At 40.4% G+C, this 23,339-nt stretch overlaps 1 protein-coding gene across 1 annotated transcript in view; it reads right to left on the reverse strand.

Moving 5' to 3' along the window:
• Positions 1-4,845: 4,845 nt before the first annotated feature.
• The window catches only part of slc4a10b (solute carrier family 4 member 10b), a gene marked incomplete at both ends in the record, with an annotated part of 36,128 nt that continues 17,634 nt past the window's right edge, over positions 4,846-23,339 (reverse strand). The window contains 19 exons of the mRNA XM_080752773.1: positions 4,846-4,966; positions 5,757-5,824; positions 6,271-6,399; positions 7,751-7,924; positions 8,530-8,598; positions 9,143-9,394; positions 10,150-10,311; positions 10,407-10,520; positions 10,804-10,965; positions 11,616-11,721; positions 12,013-12,258; positions 12,680-12,813; positions 12,921-13,095; positions 15,527-15,630; positions 15,868-16,014; positions 16,750-16,837; positions 20,537-20,694; positions 21,812-21,900; positions 23,136-23,321. Coding sequence (XP_080608899.1) covers positions 4,846-4,966; positions 5,757-5,824; positions 6,271-6,399; positions 7,751-7,924; positions 8,530-8,598; positions 9,143-9,394; positions 10,150-10,311; positions 10,407-10,520; positions 10,804-10,965; positions 11,616-11,721; positions 12,013-12,258; positions 12,680-12,813; positions 12,921-13,095; positions 15,527-15,630; positions 15,868-16,014; positions 16,750-16,837; positions 20,537-20,694; positions 21,812-21,900; positions 23,136-23,321 — 2,684 coding nt within the window. The remainder of the gene's footprint in view (positions 4,967-5,756; positions 5,825-6,270; positions 6,400-7,750; positions 7,925-8,529; positions 8,599-9,142; positions 9,395-10,149; positions 10,312-10,406; positions 10,521-10,803; positions 10,966-11,615; positions 11,722-12,012; positions 12,259-12,679; positions 12,814-12,920; positions 13,096-15,526; positions 15,631-15,867; positions 16,015-16,749; positions 16,838-20,536; positions 20,695-21,811; positions 21,901-23,135; positions 23,322-23,339) is intronic.

The following is a 23,339-nucleotide window of genomic DNA, read 5'->3' on the forward strand; positions in this document are numbered from 1 at the left end:
AGCTGTCATCCATAGTGCATCAAACCATCTGTTGATTACAAAAAACCCTGCCCACTCAAATCTATTTATAGGCTAAATCTCAGAGGGTCATATGATGGGCATTTATCCCCAGCAAATCTCGTCTCTTTAGTGCCATATTAAACTGTGTGTGTGTGTGTGTGAGTGTGTGTGTGTGTGTGTGTGTGTGTGTGTGTGTGTGTGTGTGTGTGTGTGTGTGTGTGTGTGTGTGTGTGTGTGTGTGTGTGTGTGTGTGTGTGTGTGTGTGTGTGTGTGTGTGTGTGTGTGTGTGTGTGTGTGTGTGTGTGTCCGGAAAAAAAATATATATATATATATATATTGTTTTCTGCAGCCTACCTATCAAAAAAAAAAAGAAAAGAAAAAGAAAACTTGATCATCATGACAGCATTGACAGGGGGCATAAGTAAGTAAGAGCACTCATATATTTACAAAGATATAAGAGATAGGAATTTAATACATTTGTATTCCGTAAAATGTTACAAAGGGGGGTATCAAACCCAGATTTCAAATATAAATAACAACATAAACAACAGATTAATTATGATCAAATGTATTTTTTTATTGGGACTATTACTATACTCATTTACAACATCACTGGAATTTCTTGTGGGAACATATCATAATCTCCTCTCAAATGCAAAATGGCATATTGCCCTAATTTTGTCTCTGAGAAAATCTGCTCATTAACCACTTAAACCCTAGCGTCCCAATTCTGGGCATGTACCGGTAATGTAGATTGGCTATTTGGCAAAAACATATGGTGTAGAGCAGTGGGTCTCAAGAAGTGGTCCTTGATGGGGTACCAGGTGGTCCCGACCAGGTCCCCAGCTAAATGACGAGAGTTGGTAACCAAATGGACCCTTAGATCTTTAACTCTTGAGAGTGTAAAATGAAACAGGGCTATTTGGTTTCATGTTATAAATAAATTATATATGGTACCACATCAATACAACCATGGACTTGTGGACAAAAGTTTTTGTGTGTTGTGTCTGAGAGAATACATTTTCATCGGTGGTTTGTGGCTCAAGTGCCAAATAAATAATGGAACTCGGTATGAAAAGGTTTGAAAACCACTGGTGTAGAGGGAAAAAAGGAGGGGACCAAAAACCTGGAGGACCCTGGTCAACAAATTGGTTAAATCGGGTGTTGCAACCATTTCTGTGGGCTATGGTCATGAGCGAACTTAAACCTACAACATTGTTATAGAGTTTTCATTTCACACATTTTCTTGGAAACAGAAGATTAAAGGTGCCTAACCTTAACTGCTGTGCACCCACACTTTCCCCCTTGGGATAATAAAGGTATCTATCTATCTATCTATCTATCTATCTATCTATCTATCTAACATACTGATATATTTTTGTTAAAAAGTTGAAGCTCTATATTCTAATAATTGTGTTTATTCAGTAGCAGATGTCTCCCTGTCTTTCCTGCTCTTTAATAAATAGAAATCGATTTTCAGGTGTTTAACCAATTTAATCCAAATCAGGAGAGAGTACCTGTTTATCAGCTTCAATTTGACAGTGTTCCAGTTCCAATTTAGTAAAAGAGTCTGAAATTATTATTTATAATACGACAACCTTTCTCATAAAATGCCTACACCGTTTCAGTGAATGATGTGTTCATCAATACCATATTTCCACCAATATTGATCAACCATGGTATTGATAGAGAATAACACTACATACAGTAAAAACATCCAAAATGGATAATTGTACAATGGTTTTAAACAGAATATACAAAATGCATATAAATACATTTAAAAACAGAATACCGGTAGCTTAGAAATTGTTTCATTGCTTGACTGGCAGTAAATCTAACACTCTTATAAATCAACATATTCAACAGAGCCATGTTTTGTATACTGTTACAAATTTAACATTGAAAGTACAAGAAAAGAAAATATAGCATCTGAATTAAACAAGACGGGCAGAACAATTCAGACACATCAAATAAATACTGTATGGTTATTCACTTACGCACAAAGACACATCTCAAAGGATTGAGGAAGTGCAGCACACAACACTGGTTCCTTGAAGAACACACTGAAAGGAGAACGTCCAAGACTCACTGACTGTCTGTCTCAAATGGTCCATGACCTCCTCACGCCATTCAATACTGAGAGGGGAAACTGTGGATAGAATCAGAAAAATATATATTGTCACTGTCGGGCAGAAACCTCTCCAACCATCTCCAAGTTTCAAATTGGTATGTTTTTTCGTAAAGTAAAGCCCTTCTTCATCATACAACGCAGTCGCACAAAAGTAGTGAAAACAGCAGATCTACAAGCACACATCGGCTGTTTTCACTAGTTTAGTTCATTTTTAAAATGATAAATACAAAACGAACGGTCTTGGACATACAAGGTTTCCACCCGACAACGACGATATATTTTTATTTGCACCTTTCTTTTCATTGAATGCCTTTCTGCTTAGAATTGTGGTTCATCACTTTCTACAATATTTAAGCACATAATAACACACACACACAGGCACCTAACACTTTGTATTTTAAGACTGCACACACAAACATATGCACACATAAATGTACATACACATATACACATAAATAGATACTTATACACATATACAGTGCACATACAGTACATACATATCGGCAAACAATCAGTCAGGTCCATATATGGGCACAAAAGGGGGCTTGCCCATATATAAAGGGACACAGACAGACAGGTACCATGGGTACTCTGACAAGGCCCCTGACACTATGACCCAGACAGGCGTAGTCCTTAGTATTCATTTAATATGGACAAAGGACTTGCATCATATGAATCCACTCCTTTGCACATATTCAGCCATTCAGATGACAACACGCCAACATGATGATGAAGAAGGTCCCGAAGTTACATTTTGTAAAGCCTGTTACGAGTGTGAGTATAAAGACGGGACATTCGCGAACAAATCAAGTCTTTTGAACGGCTCTTTGAAATGAACGATGGGATCCGGTTTGCAGTAGGGAGAAGTACAAACATTTTTTACTTATGTAAAAGTATCAATACTGCAATGTAGAAATACTCTGCCACAAGTAGTAGTTTGGAATTAAAATGTACTTGAGTAAAAGTACAAAAGTATTAGTAACAAAGTGCACTTATAGTAAAAAGTACTCATTATGCAAAATGTCCCAAGTTTTCCATTGAATAAAATGTAGGGAAAAAAAAACACGACGCATTGTGAGCTTGTAGATCGGCTTTTTTCAAATGGCAGAAATGGTCAAAATTTAAAATGGCTAAAATGTATATAGGGTTGAAGTGATTTGTAATTATAATCAAAATACAAAGTGACAAGTAACTAAAATGAGTCTTTTGAACGGCTCTTTGAAAGGAACGGATCCCAGAGATCCGGCTCACTTCAAAGAGCCATAAATCCCATCTCTAGTGAGTATGCAGCAGGGGCATAGTTCTGCCGATTTAAAATGACTCCAATACGGGACTAAAACTTCCTATGATTGGCCGCTAGTTGCGCTGTTTCCCCCCCCCCCGGCCGATCGCAAAAAGAATTGCCCACCATTGGATCCCATTCATTTTCCCCTTTCGTTTTCTAACCTTAATTAACATTTTCATGAATACTGTATTGTTCTTTTTACTATTTTTACTATTTACACATTTTTCTTCTCTTTGTTGTTGAAAGGAAAGTGTTAGAATTATACTTTAGTCGTTATCTTTGTCTCGGATCTGTTGAAATAGCGAGGGACAGAAAATGCTCTGGGGGCAGAGTTCTCCTCTGCCTACAAAATGATGTCATGGCTTAAAAGCCCCATACCAGCCGGCTGTGTTCTTCTTCGTGTGCTGTATTTCGGGAGGCTCCGACCACATTCTCCCATGTATCCCTGCGTTGCACGTGACTGTTGGCAACCAATAGCATCTCTGATGCTTTTACAATTCTATGATGGCGACACCCATTCCAAGGGGTAGAAAGGGCCATTTGCGCTGCATAGAATCCAATGGCTTCGCTTCGTCCATATTTTTCTACAGTCTATGGTATGCAGTGAAGTTGTGTTGTGTGTCAGTGTGTGTGGGTTTAGCTCAGTGTATGTGTGTGTGGGATTGTGTGTGAGTGTTCACTTTCAGGTGCTGTCCATATCCTGATTGCTGGCTGCCAATCACCACTGCTTCCAGTGATTGGTTGGAGGAGACTACTTAAGGCCTTTGAACACCTGTGGTCTCTGGCAGCACTTGCATACACTTTGTCATCAGTATATTAGTTATGTTTTGTTAAAGTACTTGCACTCAGTTTATGAGAATTTAAGTAAACCTGTTCATGGCCATGGAAGATGCTTTTTTTATTTGTCCCATTTAGATAGTTTAGGTTAGAGCAGGTAAGAATTTGTGTTTTGTTGTAACTTTGTTATTTTATTTGTTAGGTTAGTGATTTAAACTCAAGGTTAGTCTTAGACTCTTAGTGGGTTTATATTTAATTCCCTGAGTTGCTCCGTGTGTCCTATATGATATGGTTTAAGTCTATTTCAATCCCTGTAAATATTTGAATAAAAATGGGTTTCACTCCCCCAATTTATGTTGCATCCCTTTTCCCCCTAGACGGGGACGTAACAAAGCCTCATTTATAATTACTATACGAGGACAATGTCACTCGACGACAATAACCGATTTTCAATTAGCTTTATTCTTTTCAGCACATTAACTGATTCCAATACCACCCTGATTGTCTGGGGTGTGGACATATGTGTACTATAATAATACTAAAGTTCAAATATGGAACTATTTTAGGCAATGACGTCTGGTCCATGTCAAGAGGGATAATAGGTTGTGAGGTTCAATAATCAAGATATGTAGAATGCAAAATATATACCTCCTTACCACAATTTTGAGGGGTCTTGTTGATTTATGGCATTCTCATAGCTAGTGTTGTGCCAAGTGTTCCCAAAAGTACCTTTGGACATTTCGTCAGTGATGTTGATGATGGGGGTTATGCCCCTGTTAACAGAACAAGAACAAACAATTAACTATTTTCAACCCGTCTTCATAATTGGTCCTTACTAATGTTCAAAATAAGATGGTACCATTTTCGTCTACTCAGTCTCTGTTGACTGTGGACAGTTCAGAGACCTGCCTCCAGTGACATCATCTAGATCACTGGTTCTCAACCTGGGGTCCCCAAATTATTTTGGGGGGTCCCCAGATGATTAACTTAATGTGCAACATTGTTTTCTCAATCAACAGTAAACAAACCAGCATAAAGTTGGTACACTCTTTGGTATAAATAGTGTATCTGCACGTTTCTAAAGTGACAATTTAAGGACTTTTTAATTCCTCTAATGACAAATGAAATATTGGCCAAATTGTCAAGTATTAGAGGCAGAAAATTTGAAAATAGCCGATCTACATGCTCACAACGAGGCGTTTTGTGCATTCAGATCGTCTATTTTCACAATAGAATATTGTATTGTATATAGTGTTATACAAAATGTAATGCCTCAACTCTTAGTGCCTGTCAGGGTGGGGGGTCCCCAGTTGAAATATGATTATTTGGGGGTCACAGCCTGAAAAGGTTGAGAACCACTGATCTAGATTTGCTATTTTTAGCATGTGAAACCGTCGCACGTCCAAATCTAAATCAGGCTAAACGTTTTTTTGACAAACAGAAAATGAAAGGAAACATCATTCTATGCCCATAGCACATGGGTGGGTATTGTTTAAGCGCTGCAATGGGCAAAATACATAATATACTGTAAATACTTCACTTGTATGATGGATAGTAACTTACGTGTAACCTTGCTCCATTTCCATTTGCTCTCTGCCATCATCCTCTCCCATAATGCTCTGCTCCTCCTCCTTAAGAATGTAGCAAACACAGTCGGAGCTAATGAGAACACTGATGAATTGTACAGTAGATGACACTGTAGCCTACGCACACTCTTGTGAAAGCCCCTATACACATACATATGGGCATGCAGAGATGAACAGGAAAACAGGGGATGTTCTTGGGTGGTGAACTCAGAGAATCCGTCCACTTAAATCGTCGATATTTTGTAAATTGACCTTTCACTCTGTACTTGGTCTGCTCTTTTTTTTTACCTATACACCAAATCTATTTGCAGAAAATACAAGCTTGTAGATCTGCTATTTCTGGGTAAAGTTCTCCTCAGAATAGGGATGCAAGGGTTCAAGTTGTTAATTACTATCACAAAAGGATTTGGCGGCCCCCCTGTAGTAACTCTGAGGACCCCCTAGGGGTCCCGGACCCCCTGTTGAAGACCCCTGCAATAGGATAAAAGCACCTCCTCAACAGCATCCAGCTCTAGCTGCTGCTTCTTGCAGATTTCTGGCATGAGGTCATCCAGCCAGCTCAGCTCTCTCTTGGTGAAGATACAGTCCATCAGCTTCCTGATGAAGACCAGAGCCAACACCTGCGCGCGCGCGCACACACACACACACACACACACACACACACACACACACACACACACACACACACACACACACACACACACACACACACACACACACACACACACACACGGTGTTAACATAAAGGAACACCGTGATTACAAGGATTTAATACAGTGATAGTAGTAATACAAGAGTTTCATGTGTTAAGCCTGATATTTTGGAACAGTAATTCATCTCACTAAATCATTTACAGTAGTCGGGTGCGGGGGTACGGATGTGGGGCTATTTTAATATCAGTCAGTCTATCCACAACTTTCCAACATCCCATCGTGCATTGCGCAGAAGTTGCATGGAGCTTCCGGCGCCGCAGCCGAGTGTGATCTACAAGCTCACAACGGTTGCATCGGCGACGTGACGTGAGCTTGTATGTCTGCTGTTTACTGGAAGTGTCCTACACATAATGCTCCAGTAAATGTTTGTGGAAACGGGTGGATACAGTGTAAGATGATACTGATATGATACTGTCTCAAGATGAATGGACAAATTAGTCTGCAATCACTTCTAGTCAAGTTAAATTTGGCGTGGTCAGGTGAAATACATCACGTTATAATGTCTAAATTAAACATTGATTGTATATTAATCATTCTAAGCCAACCTTTGGTGTCATCGGTCTTCAACAGTCAGTGTATGATTCAAACCTGCTTACGAGATTTCATGTGTTCAACATTTATAGTGAAAGCCATTTGACTTCTCTTTGGGAAAAATACGGTGTGCCAGAATAAGCAGTTTAGTCAGGAACACTCACATCAAAGTAGATTTAACCATAAATGGTGCATTTATATAGCCCCTTTATCCAAGGCGCTTTACAAAGATTGTGCATTACATTCACCCCACACATTCATACACCGATGGCAGAGGAAACTATGCAAGGCACCAACCTGCTCACTGGGAGCAACTAAGAGGTTCAAAGTCTTGCTCAGACAAGGACGCTAACTCTGGGGGAGCCCGGGATGTGTGTCACAGTGTGACGTAATGACCAGCAGATCTGTGAATGAGGAATAGGAAAGGAGCTGACTGACAGCTGATTACAGCTGGGCGAACGAGACTCTTGTGTCCTGCATAAACTAACGCTAAAGCGTCATTAATGGTGTGCCAGAATAAGCAATAATGGTCATGGTGTGCCAGAATAAGCAGTAACGGCTTATACTGCATTTTGTAATGTTATTTTGAAGACACTTTCATGTGGGATTATAATCGTAATCTCTGTTTTACTCTCATGGATCTGTCCCAAATAGGCATCACAATGCTGAATTATATGGATGTACAGTACAGTGAAAAGAGAGGAGGAGGCTGTTTTTCATTTCATACCATCATGGGGAAGAAAATGGCATATTTGGAGTTTTTAATGACCCACAGCATGACCAGACAAGAGAGCTGGATGATAGTGAAGAGATGGACCTTCCGCAGAGGGACGTGACGCAGGTAGATAAAGTCTGGCTGGTGCTTTCCCGGCATGCCAAACAGCTTCAGACGGTCAAATAACTGCAGAATATAATGAATACAATACACTTTTAAACAACTGCAATCAAAGGCCTACTGCATGAGGTATCCAGCAACAAATTATAATATTATAGGAAATATATAAAACTGCAAATTCCACAAACAAACTTAAGATGAAGGCAGTATGTGGTGATGGTGAAAATTAAACTTGAACCCTTGGAAGACACTTTTACAGTGAAAACATTTTAGCAAAGTTGCATGACTACCAAACTGGTACTAACATTTGGTAAATGAAAATTCTATTGCACTTTTAAAAAACAAAATGTTAAAATATATATGGGGTGATGAAATAACCTAAATTTGCCTCTGAACAGTATGGCAAATACCCAAGGTGTTTAATGAGACAGACTTAAGCCTGGTTTTCACCTCGTCATACGACACTACGACCTACAAGCTCCCAACGCGCTGCATCACAATGCGTAGTGAGCTTGTAGATCGACTATTTTCGGCACGACACCAACATACGACGGAGCATAAATTAGGCTTTAGGGCTAATAGGACTGAATATGAGAACATCGACATTATATCCTAGGATATATAAAACCAAAGTTGTGGCTACATAAAAAAATATTACTGAATCAATTTACCTGTATTCCTTTGAGAGAAGATGCTCCCATATACAGGAACACTCCATACAATACAGGCATGGGAATTAACTGAAAATGACAACATACAGTATGTTATTCAATAACACTGCTTGTATTTCAGGAAATCAAAGGAGACCAGTAGAACAGGTTGCAATGCAAGGTGAGTAACCTTCTGTATGTAAAAAAAAAAACAAATAAAATAACAAGGGGAATGTATAATATGCTTGCACAGAATGTACTGTATGATCCAACAGGGATATACTGTCACATGCTGTACTGTACCACAACAGTGTTTATGAAACAGGTTAGTCAAATCATATAGTCTGAATGGTTGATAGGTGTGGAATAATAACCAGCTCATGGCCATGACATGTGCCTGTGTACAATTTTATATCACGCCATGAGACAGCAGGCGCCAGGTTGCAGCATACAGTCTTGGCTTGTCTAGAAACTATTTTATTTCACCTATACAAAAACAGAAACAGAGACTGACAAATGCACCCTAACGGGTCCATTTGGTTCCAAATTGTACACTGTCAGAGTTAAGGGGAGACCTTGAAATGTAAAAGTTTGAGAAACAGTGGTTCAAGTGGTTAAATAGGCCCAGCCAGACCTTGAGTGCAGAGGTCATGAAGACAGAAGAGCCCATCAGGGTGAAGATCATGAGGCCGGTGAAGCGCTGCTCTCGGATGCCCAGGAACTTGGGCTGCTCTCCGGGGGCCGAGCACTCCGACTCCAGCTTCAGGCTGTTGACGTGGGAGATGGAGAGCACGGTGGCCGCCACGAACCACGGCAGGCCCATCAGGGAGCACACGCCCAGCATCACGCCCACTATGAACAGATCCAGGTGATAGCCACAGCCTTTCTGAAGGAAGACAAAGTTGCAATAATCACAAAGAATAATGTTAATGGTAAGCATTGTGTTAATTACGGGCTCTCAGGGTTACAAACGTACACATATTTTATAGTTTGATAGTGGAGATACAAACAGGGGAGAGAATGGGGAGAGACATGCAGTAAAGATCGTCAGGAAGGAGACGTGGTCCCCAGCTAAATGATAGAGAGTTGGTTTCATTTTACACTCTCAAGAGTAAAATTGTTGTTAAACATCTGCATTACTTAATTACCCAGATGTCTACACAAATGCAGAAGAACAGTTATTTTGCTTATCTCTCCTATGGTACCACATCAATACAGCATGGAATTGGGGACAACATTTTATCAAACGATAACAAAATATTCAATCTTTCGGGTCTGAGAGATGGTCTGTGGCTCAAATGACCAATAAATAATGGACTGTGATGTGAAAAAGGTTGAAAACCAATGGCCTTTGTGCCTGGACCACAGGGCCACGGCCCACTCAAACAACCGTACAAATGTAACACTGACGATTTCACTGTGTATATTGCACATTTAAGAACAACAGATTTGATCAGAGAAAATAAAACATACACAATTAAAACAATACGATTGTATCGTAAATCCAGTCAACAACAGTAAACCGTATTCTGACATGAACTGTACGATTTTGTGATGGGATGAGAGTGGTGTGTGAATGGGTTAATGTGAGAAACACACAACAGGTTCAACCAGTTTCCAACATGAGCCAGTGGAAAGTACCTTGAGCTTGTGTTCCTTCCTGTTGATGATGACAGCGGTGATCTGCTGGTCCATGAAGATAAGGATGGTGCACAGCAGAGCAGGGACCACCGATATGATCGCTGTCCACCAGGGGTTGGGGCCCAGAGGGTTAATGAACCAACCGCGATCGTCCCTGGTTGGCTGTTCAGTGTTCAGGGAGTTATTGATAGGTTCGTTCAAAACTGTTAAATAATTTGTTCTCACGACATGCAGGTTCTTCTTGCAGCCTTACTCACCTTAAACACGTTGGGGACCTTAAGTTTTGGAGAGGGCACGCCTAAAGCATAGTCCACCAAGACCATGGTGAAGATGGTGATGAAAACAGCAAAGTCGCTGATGACAGATCTCACCTGGGAAAGAGATCCACATGAAAAACTAATCTCTGAAATATTGAGATTCAATATAAATACACCTTAATAAACATTGGGAATTGGGAGAAGAAATAAATAGGGGTTCTTCTTCTTTTCCCCAAAAATACCCCACAGTACCTGCCTATGGCCACTAGAGAGCACCACAGCACTATGTTATACAATCCCGGTTCAGCAGAACAACAGCAACTTTGCATGCAGGTGGGCATCATAGCACACCATTGGAATATACAGTAGAAAAAGCCTTGTGTGATACAATATGTACCTTTGTGGGAAAGTAGTTGCTGAACTTGAAGTCCTTGAGGAATGCAGACATGAGGACTGTGGAGAAGAAGAGAACAACACACCAGAACAGAACGTCTGGTACGTATGGTCCACGAGGGCCACAGGCGTTGCCCTCGAACTCCCCTCGCTTCTCTTTGCAGTCCTGAAACATAAGGCAGAGTGGCAGGATTAAGCAAACTGACCCTTGGATAAACTAAGACAGGAGTTCCCAAGTAGCTTTAGCCTCTGGCTGCGGCAGATCTTTTTTTAAGCAGCGCAAGAGGCTAACAGGCGTTAAGTTATCACCAATCTGGGAACACATTCGGTAGAAATGAGGGCCCCAACCCCCTTTTTTGTGTAGAAACAGGAACTTGGTTGGTTTGGCTCCACCCCTTTCTTAGTCCACTTCCTCCCAGGTGGTTCTGTGTGTATTCCTACTAACAACATTAAATGTTTAGGGCAGTGCTGCTGACAGATTCTGCTGTTGGCAGAATCTGTCTTGAGAGATTAAGTTATCACAGACAGGATTTAAGAGCATCCCTGTACACAAAAGTTAACATGGTAATTTTTTATTTTTTTGCTTTTATCGTGATTTGGCATTTGTAATCCAATGTAATCCAGTCCACATATCGTTAATCTCCTCCCATGGGCCTACTCCATCTGGAAAAGTGTGCCATTTTAAGGGGCTCAACACAAATTTGCTCTTGCTCTGTCAGCCTTTGCATAACCAGATCATTTTCAACCTGTATATAAACAGGTTATAAACAGGTTCAGTATATTATTGTATACAATAAAATGGAATGCTTGTGGTACCTTGACACCCAGCGCTTCCCAGTAGATCTCAGAGGCAGTGATGTTGTTGGTTTCCCAGAATCTCCGGGTGACATTGCTGGGGTCAGATGGCTCAACACACGAACATCTGTGGGAGCCAATATCTGGGTCACAGTCAAATCTGTCAGGGATAAACATCTAAGAACTTGTACTTAGCAATTATCCATCTTTTCATTAGTCCACAGAAAATCCTAGGTATCGCAACCAGAAAGTTTCCCTATTCTTCGAATTTGTACTTCATTGCAAAAATGGCTTAGACATTATGGATTATCCGCTGACAAAATTGCTTGGGGCCCAGTGTCTATCCTTTAATCAGTTGAAAATGAGCCCCTTTCCTTTGTGTGTGACATGGATTGGATTATATAAATCAGCCACATACGAGTACATGGAGAGTTTGTCCAGGTCGTTGTTCTTGTTGTAGGGATAGTGCTCCCCCAGTTTGATAAGCTTCTCCAAGGCTTCGTAGATGAAGATGATGCAGATGAGCGAGGCGAAGGCCTCCTCTGTAAAGCGTGTGATGTAGCGAACGAGGGCGCTGGCTTCAGTGGCCACAAGGAAGATACAAAGAATCGCTGTCCACAGTCCAATGCAGGTTCTCAGCGACAGATAGGACCATCCATACTCCCTGTTTGAAAGCGAAACAAAAGACAAACAAACATATCAATCTATGGATTGTGTAACCTCTGCTCCAGATCTGTAAAACATGCATTGTCATAATCACAATGGAAATGGAATAGCCTTTTTTTTTGCCAGTAGTGCATTAAATTATCTATGACATTGGATTTTGTAGAGATGATCCACACATTCATTTCCGCAATTTCAGGAAAATAGCTACAGTACCAGGCAATCTAATCACAGATTATCAGACAGGTATGCAATATACAAATTAAATGTACCATACGACCACAGCAGTCCGGTCTATATGGCATGAGTTATAAGAAACTGTATTACATTGAGATCATCATCACATTGCTGTTTTCACATGCGTGTTTGTGAAGCTATGAATTGCATACAGTGAGCATACATACAGTACAAGGGAAACATACTTGCAGAATTTAAACAATATCTTTTCAAACACGAGCACTGGCCCTGTGCTGCCCAGGATCGTAAGTGGCTGTCCAGCAAACAGAGAGTAGGCTATTCCTGTCATCGAGGCTCCAAACAGGGACTCAATTGCACTCTGGAGAATGGCAGAGGAAAGAATGATTGATAGAGGGTTAGCTCAAAAATCCAGAGGCAAAATGAATCATTTCTCAGGAGTGTTTTACAGTGGGGCTGGTGTCTTACTATGCGTCCTTCTGTTGCTTCACCCAGCAGTCCCCCAAAGGTGATGACTGGGGACATGCAGGCACAGTACAGGAACAGGGTAGAGGCGAGACACTGCAAGTTAATAGCATCAATGTAGTCAGACAGGTAGTGAGGCACCTTGCGTTTGATATCTTGGACGAGACCGCCGAACAGCCTGGGAATAGAGAATAAGACTTTAATAGTGTGTGTGTGTGTGTGTGTGTGTGTGTGTGTGTGTGTGTGTGTGTGTGTGTGTGTGTGTGTGTGTGTGTGTGTGTGTGTGCGCGTGCGTGCGTGCGTGCGTGTGTGTTTTTGTGTGTACATAATGAAATAAAATAAATAAAAATAAAAAATGTACAGGTTTCAGCATCGGAAGATTTTCCGCTTTTCATTTTGCTGACTTACTTTCCTTTTCATTTGCTCCCTGCAATATGTTGAAGTCTGGAGTATGACTTGGCATGATATGTCTCTCTAATGAAAAGATTATTATCTAGCTGCAAATAGACACCTCATGGCGGAGGGTTGCTATGGAAACTACTTTATCACTACAACTAATAGCCCCCTGTCATTTCCTCTTCCCGCTGACTTACAGAGTATCTGTCCGCTGTAGATGTATAGTCAAATATTGCAAGGTGGAGCAGAATTTAAAAGGAGAACATTTTGTAAGACCAAACTAAACCAATGATAGCATTTCATGTTGTAGTGCAACTAGTCTCGCATAGCCAGACAGCTATTCCACAATCTCTGTATGCTACACATCCTGAAACCTGAGTAATGGAAGCTGGCATTTCCGTTCACAAAAATATATATTAAAATATAATTTCTGCTAAGCAGCAAGCTAAATATGCTTAGATGATTTTTATTTATATTAGGATAAATGATCGCGACAGTAAAAACAGAACAAAAGTGGGGAGGAGGCTTCACATCTGTTACCTGTGTCAATAGAGTGTGCTTGTGGAAGTAGAGTGTGTGTGTGTGTGTGTGTGTGTGTGTGTGTGTGTGTGTGTGTGTGTGTGTGTGTGTGTGTGTGTGTGTGTGTGTGTGTGTGTGTGTGTGTGTGTGTGTGTGTGTGTGTGTGTGTGTGTGTGTGTGTGTGTGCTAGTGAGTGTGGTGATTTCCAGGTGCTGCCTATCCATTGATTGCTGGGTGCCAAAATCCCTTCCAGTGATTGGTTGGGTTGCCTACTTAAGGACACCAAACACCTGGCAACTTTGGCAGTACTTGGATTAGTCCCCTGCTCGCCTGCCACACGCTTGTTTAGTTTCATATATTTGCCATTTCACATTTGTGGTTTTCTAAACTTATAAGCAATTCCATGCGATGATGGTCCACCTTTTGTGTCACTGCTATGAAGAATCCTTCCTTGGAACAGATTTCAGCTGACTGTTGATAATAATGCCTTTGACACACCTTAAAACACTGTTGGATATGATAGTATTGTGGTGCCAGCTTTCCTTCAGGTTAAAGTAGAGCATTCAGGTTAAATTAGATTCTTGTGTAGTTTTATTTTATATTAGCGTAGGTAGTGTGTAAATCTAAGGTTAGGTTTAGGTTGGTTTGTTTATTTATTGGTTTTCGCCAGGTACTATTTTCTAATGTTTAAAACCCTTTTTAAAATTCATGTCTAAAAATAATTCATTGTCAAACCAGGCAAAACTAATGAGAAAAGAGAAAAGAAATGGTCAATAAACCAGACTTCACGTTCCAAACCGTATCCTTTATTCCCCTAGACTTTAGGATTGTAACAACATCCGCTTTAACGCTTCTTATGCCAGATACTCATGATTAGAACTTCTGTCTCCCAGACTGTATGATGGGAGCATTTGCAAATTGTGGGAGTCAACAGTCTGGCCACAAGAGACAACGTGAGACAATAGTGCAACAAACAACTATAAAATACTTCGACATCGATACATCACAGCTGCTTAAAAGGCATCATAGTTCTATTGCGGCTCTACCGCTGCTGCAATCAGAAATCAATACACTGTTAACGAACCAACCTAACCTTAGATTTACACACTACCTATGCTAATATAAAATAAAAATGACATGAGAATCTAATCTAACCTGACTACTCTACTTTAACTTGAAGGAAAAGCTGGCACCACAATACTATCATCTCCAACAGTGTTTTAAGGTCATCACCCCCACCCGTAAACAACTGCACTGGCTTCTTGTTAAATACTGCATCAATTACAAACTCCTCCTCCTCACCTACAAGTGTCAAACCGCCCTGGCTCCACAATACCTCTCAGGCCTCCTACATGATAAACCTACTCTGTCAGGGACGCTGCCGTCTGCAGACTTGGACCTCCTCTCTGTCCCCAGTGCAAATAAGCAAACCTTAGGCGACAGAGCCTTCAGTGTGGCAGCCCCCACCCTGTGGAACTCTCTACCATTGGAGATTCGCCATGCTCCAACACTTGACTATTTTAAGGCTGCATTGAAAAGACACCTATTCACTCAGGCTTATGGCAGTTAGTTTTTGTTTAGTTGTTTGTATAGAGTTTTTCTAAAGCGGTTTGGGTTTTGAAAGGTGCTAAATAAATGCAAGTTATTATTATTATTACTATATTATTATTGTTATTCTCTTCCAAATTGCCTACTTTCCGGTGCGCTGCAGCTCTGGGCCCCCATGGTCTTCAAGCTCCTCTTCCTCAATGCCATGTGCTAAACCGTTATGTAAATAGTTTGTGTTCTTCCTCTTGTCCTGTCCAAAACAAACAAACAAAACAAAAAACTATGCACAGCTGCGATATACAGTAGAGCTCTATTTTCGTCCATGTCTTACCCCTTATCCCCCTTCCTGTTTTCACTGTTCACTAAATAAGTTCTTCACCAACAATAGCTGAAAGTTACCCCAGAACAGTGACACTAGATTTCATGGTTAAAAAAGCGATTAATGTGCTCTGAAAAACTGCCGAAATGTCATAGCTTCCAAACGTACCTGTGACGGTACGCATTTTGGTGGCTCTATCCGTATGGATGGGTCCCATTCACATGGCGGAAGGACTGTCACCTGGTCAAGGAACTCGTCAATCCCAGCTATTAGGTCATTCCTGTCTTTAGCTTTGTAAGCGACATCGTGGAAAACCTGGAAATGACAGAAACCCTCTCCTGTTAACCACTTAAAAACCTTTATTTGTCATTATTTCACTCGAGTACTATCATGTCTTTGTTTTATACAGTACCTGTATATATTATTATACATTTTTAGTTTGTCTTTTGTTTTTAATACATTCTAATTGTATGTAATTTAAACAGTGAGGTTTTCGTATAAGCCATCCTAGGGTTTCTTACCTCGCCGGCACAACACTATTCTGGCATCTTTTAAGGAAAGAATTAGAATTCTATATGTATTTATTTGTTAATTCCTGTTGTGCAGATCAATAAATCAAAAATCAAATCAAATACTTACTTGACCGGATTCCCAAGGGCAATCAGTACAGTGAATGAACATACACCATTAGTAGCCTACATCTAGAACTGCTGGCTTTTGCAGTGTTAACAATTTTGGATTTTTAAAGTCCAGTAGTAAGTTTTAATCACAGTGAAGTCTAAGTGCCTGAGAAAAAGTGGGGTTGGGAGGGCTGACAAATCATGCTGATGACTATACTGTAGGAAGTGTTTCATCACTTCAATTTGATGAGCTCTGCTGTCTGGGCTCCAAGATGTTCCATATTTGAAGAAACTGAATATGACAAGTTGTTTTGGATTGTCAAAGCAATGTACTCTCTTTAAAAATTCTATTCCAAGATTAGCAAATAAATAAAATAAACACAGACTTTTGGCCAAGCAACTGAGTGCTTATTAGTGAGAGGATTCTTACCTCATCTGTCATAAGCGTTGCGATGGATCTGCCAATCTCATGATACTGAGGCGCTGTTCCCAGAGGCCCCAAGAGTATAAATAAAAACCTAGAAGAGTAAACAGAAATGTTGAATATGTAATTGTTGGGATAAAAATGAAGTGTCTTTTTAGACAGTTTTACTTCAGTTTATAGCATGGAATTGAACTGGGAACTTTGTGATTATGTGGTCAATACACTGTCCGGCCATAAAAGTGAAGTGTTAATGTTATTAAAAAAAGGGGACATTCAGTGTTGAACCATAGTGACAGGAAATGTGGCTAAGTTAAGGAGTTTGAAGGGTAGGGTTAAAGGACTATCAAATTGACTGCCAAGTGCCAACCATTCCAAAGCATACAACCAGTTGTAAAAAATGTACTGATTGATTTATTTATTTTTGTATTCTATTTTTAATTCAAACTTTCAGGGACTAAAGGTCTTTGCACACTGCTGCGTTTTTCGGGCCAAATATCTGAGTGAATTTCGGAACACAAAAATCTACCTCACATTATGTCAATCACGTTTGCACACTGCCGCCCGTTTCGTATTTATTTTCGGACCAGGGTTGATTTTTTTCCGATTTTCGCAACTGTTGCTACTGAGTCCCTTGCTCTCTCTCTCTTTCCTCTCTCTCTCCCTGGCCTCTGGAACGCAACGAAAACACGCAGTGCAGTGTGCAACCAGCTTAAACCCACCTTAAAATCCTCTATTTTTCCGGCTGCTATTTCTTTTTAGACTTGTCAAATCAATTTGCCATTTAAAAAGCCTTATTTAAAATTCAAAAGATAATGCAACTTTGCCAAAACATAATGAAATAATTCAGGCTTTTGCAAATCCCGCCCCATTCTGCCCTGTTACTATGGTGGGACATTTGACCCTGGGCAGATTGTTTTTATAGTGGCAGTGAATGGGATTTTTTTATTTTTTCATAGCCTCATTACAGCTATATAAAGTACCAAAGGAAAAACATCTAGGTGATATTAATAAAAAGGGAAGACAAAGGTACAGTAGTTACATTGCAAAACAGGGGGTTTCCCCGAAAATACATGTTTTAATTTGTTTAATCCCAGTGGGACAGAATCATCCATTGCAGATTCTTTTATAGTGGAAGTGGATGGTATTTTTTTATTTTTTCATAGCCTCATTACAGCTATATAAAGTACCAAAAAAAACACATCTACGTGATATTAATAAAAAGGGAAGAAAAAGGTACAGTAATTACATAGCAAAACAGTAGTTTTCTCCCGAAAATATATGTTTTAATTAGTTTAATCCTCTGGATCAGAGAGAGAATAGAAATAGAAAGAGAAAGCGCATTGCATCTTGGGTAGGAAGAGAGCCAGATTATAGTTCTCCTCACATAATAGGCTGGCTTTTCGTAATTCTGCCCATTTAAAATATATGTACCCAATCGTAACATTGATAAGGTCCATGTGAACTAGTTTGTTGAAGCTTATTCATTATGATGAGCGAGATCGCTATCACCGCCCGCGGCCGTACTGGACGAATGCCGTGTCGCAGGGCCGGCGCCAGCCGACAGTGGCTCAGGGTGCAATGCATTTAAGTGAGGTTGCCCATATTTTTACATTTTTTTAATGTCAAATAAAAGGCAGCTGCAGCGCCGCGCCGCCGCGCTGCGCTGTAGCCTGTCTATATATAGACTGTGCCCCACTGCGCAGCCAGGTAAATAAACCATTACTTGCATTAGCCGATCAGAAGTTTTGTTTTATTATTATATTTGATATTATCACACCCCACCCACCACTGACCACTTTCTTAACACGCTGAGAAAGGCTTGACGCCGAAAAGTTATGCAAAAAGTAATGGCACACAATTCAATTTCAATTCAAAGGAGATTTATTTGCTTATTGACATGAGAAAACATATTTTTACATTGCCATGCAAGAATCAAAATATAATAAAAACAGTTAAAGAAAACGGGGAATGTATATACAGTTTAGTCACAGCGTCATTTTTGATCAGTCTGCTTATCAATAGTAAAAAAGTAAAAATAGTAATTATAAAAAGGATATATATGCGACATGCCTATGAAAAAAGATCTAATAGGCTTTAAAGCAAAAAAAAAAAAAAAATGATGAGCCCTCGTCAGCACCATGGACAGCGAATGTGTATCTATAGAGAGAAGAGAGAGAGGGAGAGAGAGAAAAACATTTAGTAATTTTGCTATTATATTAAGCATTTTTATTTCTTTTCATCATAGCCTTATAGACCAAAATGCAATGTTTATTTAGCTTACCGTGGCTTTGCTCAGTAGAGCTGTAGTCTCCTCTTCTCTGAGTTGAATCTCCTAAGCAGTAACTCCTTCCATTCGTCTCTGAACTTAACACTGAGGTCATTCTGAGGAATTGGCCCAAAGTCATTTTGTTCTTGTCCTGGCGTTGTTGCATCTGTTCCAACAAAAAAGAACGTGCCACGATAAACTGTGCCTCGTTCTTTTCAGTCTTTGTTAAATCCAGTAGAGGCTGCACTCTGCTGGGATTCAAAACGTCGTTGCTGTCAGGATCGAGTGCCTCCAAAGCCTGCATGTACTTGCCATTACGCTCGCTGAAACGCCCAGCCATTTCAGCAAGAATACAGTCCAGAACAGCAAAAAACAGCCGCTTGCAGTCCTGTTCAGTGTCGTCTTCACGTTGCCCAAGACTCTGCTCCACAACGTGGCCCTGCAGAAAAAGGCTGACCTTTGTTTGGCGTTTGGGACGAGGAAAGAACACAAAACAATGTTGTCTTTGGAATGGTTTCTGACTGCATATAGCCAGTAGCCTAAGCTATGCAGAAACCATTTCAAAGACAAACAAACATATAAAATGGACACATACTATACATCATTTGAGGAAAAATGCTCTTTTTTTGTTGTCCCAAAGCGACTACAAATGAGTGCTGCTATATAGCCTGTAGGGGACAAAATGTGTCATATACTGTTTACAAAATGCTTTACCCCCTCCAACTGTATATGTTTTTTCTATACTGTTTTTATTGTATTACTATGTTGATACTTGCTTTGTCTAGGTTGATACTAGCCAGGTCTAGGTCAACTAGGAGGTTAGGAATGTGATGAAGGTTTAGGAACTTGAGGAATTTCACAGATATCTCGGCCCCCACTCGACACATGCTTGCGTGCTTAGTACGTATGTATGCATGCAAATGCGAGGCTTTGTTTACCGTCAGCCGACTATTAGCACCCTTCGGCTTCACTGTGCGGGGGAGGGGAGGCGTGAACTCCCGTGTCTCTCAAAGCCAACAGGCTATTTGACGAAATGAAAAAATAAAATAAAAATAAATAGGACATTTTAAGAAATCTTATCCAAGGGTGCCCCCTGTCGAAACTGAGGGTGCAAAGCAGGCCTCAGCACCCTCGTAGAACCGGGACCGCCGTGTCGCGCAGAGCGGACAGTTTTTGAAAGCCTGAAGCAACATTCTCCACTGCACAAACTCCACCCCCGATAGCAAAAAGTGAATGTTTTTTTCTGATTGGCCAGTCAGGGAGTCTCAGGGACCAATCAGAAGGCTGACAAACGGTGAATTTGTATGTGTGTGTGGAATACCACTCTCTAGCCAGTTTAGTCTCCTGAGTTGACTTTCATACCATACTGAAATTCATAGAGTCCAACTGCTTCCTCAAAAATCAAACCAACGCATGCTTTAGAAAATGTTCATCAGTAATAAGTATACAGTGTGAGTCGCAGTCGACGGGCAGAACATGCTAGACCTCCGGTGTGGTCCTTGAACCTATTGTGTGATCTGTATGAACCTTGTGGCAACGGGGACCTCAGTCAAACCGTTGAGCAGAACCGCAGGTAAGAGACGAACAAATGCCACGACCGGCTTATGTAGAAACTCCAGTTCCCCCACCATCACGTTACATGCCTCTGCCCCAGGGGGGATCTTCTTCATGAAATGAAGGTCTATCTAGAAAAAGGGCACAATATAGATAATATTTAGTTATTTACAAAGATAATATAAGGTACTGGTTCTCAAAGTGGGGTCCGGTGACTCTCAGGGGTCCTTGAGGGGGTTCTAGGTGGTCACCAGCAAGCACTGCAGCCCTATTTAATTTTTTGGCTATTTGAAAATGTTGACATATCTTCAATTGTGTACGGATTTTAGGCCTGCCCATACTCAAACCGAACCTTTCGTCGGAAATATAATAATAAACTTTATTTATATAGCATTTTTAAAAACATGTTTACAAAGTGCTTCACATGCAGTACAAAAAACAGGAAAGGAAAGGTCCGCTGATTCCGGTTCAACTACAAAATGACGTCACTCGGAACTTATGAAAAGCATTACTCCGAATTAGAGTTGGGAAAGTCCATGGACTGGCCTTTTAACCTTCAACATGTTAGATTAGTCTAGAGATGATCCATCTGAGGTTAATTTAATGATATGCATTAATCCTCTTTTCTAGATACCTGGTTTCATTCTGTTTATAGGGCTGAGTGCACTGTACATTTCATAAATGTGTCAGCAAACTGAACAAACCACATTAAATGCACAGTATAATAGAACTGGAGAAAGACTGGAAATCGGATTTAATGCTATAGGATTTTAGATTTGTGATTGTAGCCATGTTCTTCAGAGTTAATGGTGTTGTGAATGGTGTTGGATATATTTATAACATCACAGCTCTTTATACTTAGCATGAGTCTAATCCTAACTCATTAATAGATGACTGTCCTGTAAAAGGAATTATTGTTTGCTTGCACTAATACACTGATAAAATTACTGTCTGAAAAATGTCCTGTTTTCTCCTCAAAACAATAATGATAATTACTTTATTCCTATTTGCTAAATATGAAATCATCATTTGAGGATATGTAAGATAAGATTCAACATTAGCCTGTTACCTTGGTAGACCTGTACAGTCACATATTACAAAAATACATGTTACATATTACAACAATACATGATGTGCCTTATTTTTGCCCAAAATATTTGATCAGATTGTCAAAATCTCTTCACTACATTTTGGGTATATTTTTAAACAAGTAATATTTTTGACTGCATTATATCAATTGTACTGTACCTTGCTGAAGTCCACAGCACTATTCTCTCGACTGACATCACTTTTCCCATCATGTCCTGCTAACTGAGATTGGGATGAGGCTAGTGGACCTAGGATAAATTCAAGAAATTAATGGATACGTCTTTTAATGTTTTGCAGTTGGCAAACAGGAACGAACATTGTGAATGTGATTGAGGGTTTCCCATTGGGATACGCTGCATGTTTGAACTTCTAAAAACCCAGACAGATGCAAACACGATAATAAAATCAAGCTGCCTGACAGGATTGAAGGGATTACATTTTATCAAATGAGAAGTGATTACTAATTTCATGGAGCTTATCACTGAACACACGTGGTATCAATGACAAAGCGGAATCCAAAGTGTAAATATGTAATTATGTCTTTCAGAAATGCTGCTACTACAGCCATAAAATCCACTGAGTCACAGTGCTCAAAGTTGGAGCTTTGTCCTAGTTTGAACAACCTAGAGGCAGCGGTGGCTGGAAGATTGCCAGTTTGATCCACTAGACCAGGGGTCTTCAACGTTTTCAGGCCAAGGACCCCTTAGTTGAGAAAGGATGAAGCAGGGACCCCCACAACCTTATCATAGATTCCATATTTAATCGTTTGACAGCACAATCATCAGTGTATTTTGGATTCATGTCAATTTGTGTTCTCAGATATTTAACCACTTGAACCATCAATAATTAATAAAGTTGACCTTTCACTCTGTACTTAGTCTGCTCTTTTTCCCCTCTACACCAAACCTCTTCGCGCTGCGAGGCGCTGTGAGCTTGCAGATCTGCTATTTTTGGCTAAAGTTCTCAGAATATGGACACTAGGGTTCAAGCGCATGCATATACAAAAGGAGAAAAACTTTTCTATCACTCAAAGATTTGGAGGACCCCCAGTAGTAACTCTGAGGACCCCCGAGGGGTCCCGGACCCCCTGTTGAAGACCTCTGCACTAGACAAGAAGGAAACATCTGGCTGGTAAAAGTGACTGAGCAACAATCACAAATATTGTAATATCCACCGTTGAAATGCCCTTGCGCAACACCAACACACCACTAAGTATAAGTCAGGCTTTACTGTATGAGTGTGAAGCTGGGTGTTGCAGAAAAAGAGCATTCGTTCTCTGCGATCCTGGCCTACATAAATAAATAAAATGGTTAGGGTTATTAACAGTAACATCCACTGATGTTGCAACATACTGCAGTGCTCAGATTTTGTGTTTAAACAACCAGCTGCACTCATGTAGTCTCCGCTTCACTTGGTTGCTTTCAATTCAGTGAAAGCCTTTCATTTGACTTATGTTAAGGCCATGGTGTACGAGATGCCTCACCGTTCTTGTCCAGATGCTGTTCGGATGCCCGCCGGCTCATGTCAGCAAAGGTACGGACGATGGGTAGGCGGTTAGACAGCTTCTTCTGGTTCTGGTGATGGTGCTGCTTCAGCAGCGTCTCGTACACCTTCTTCCTGATCTCATCCCCTAGTGGAGAGTACAGCTCCTGGTGGTCTAGGATCATATCTATGGAATGCACAGATT

Source organism: Nannobrachium achirus (assembly GCF_963921795.1).
Source record: "Nannobrachium achirus genome assembly, chromosome: 22".
Lineage (NCBI taxonomy): Eukaryota > Metazoa > Chordata > Actinopteri > Myctophiformes > Myctophidae > Nannobrachium > Nannobrachium achirus.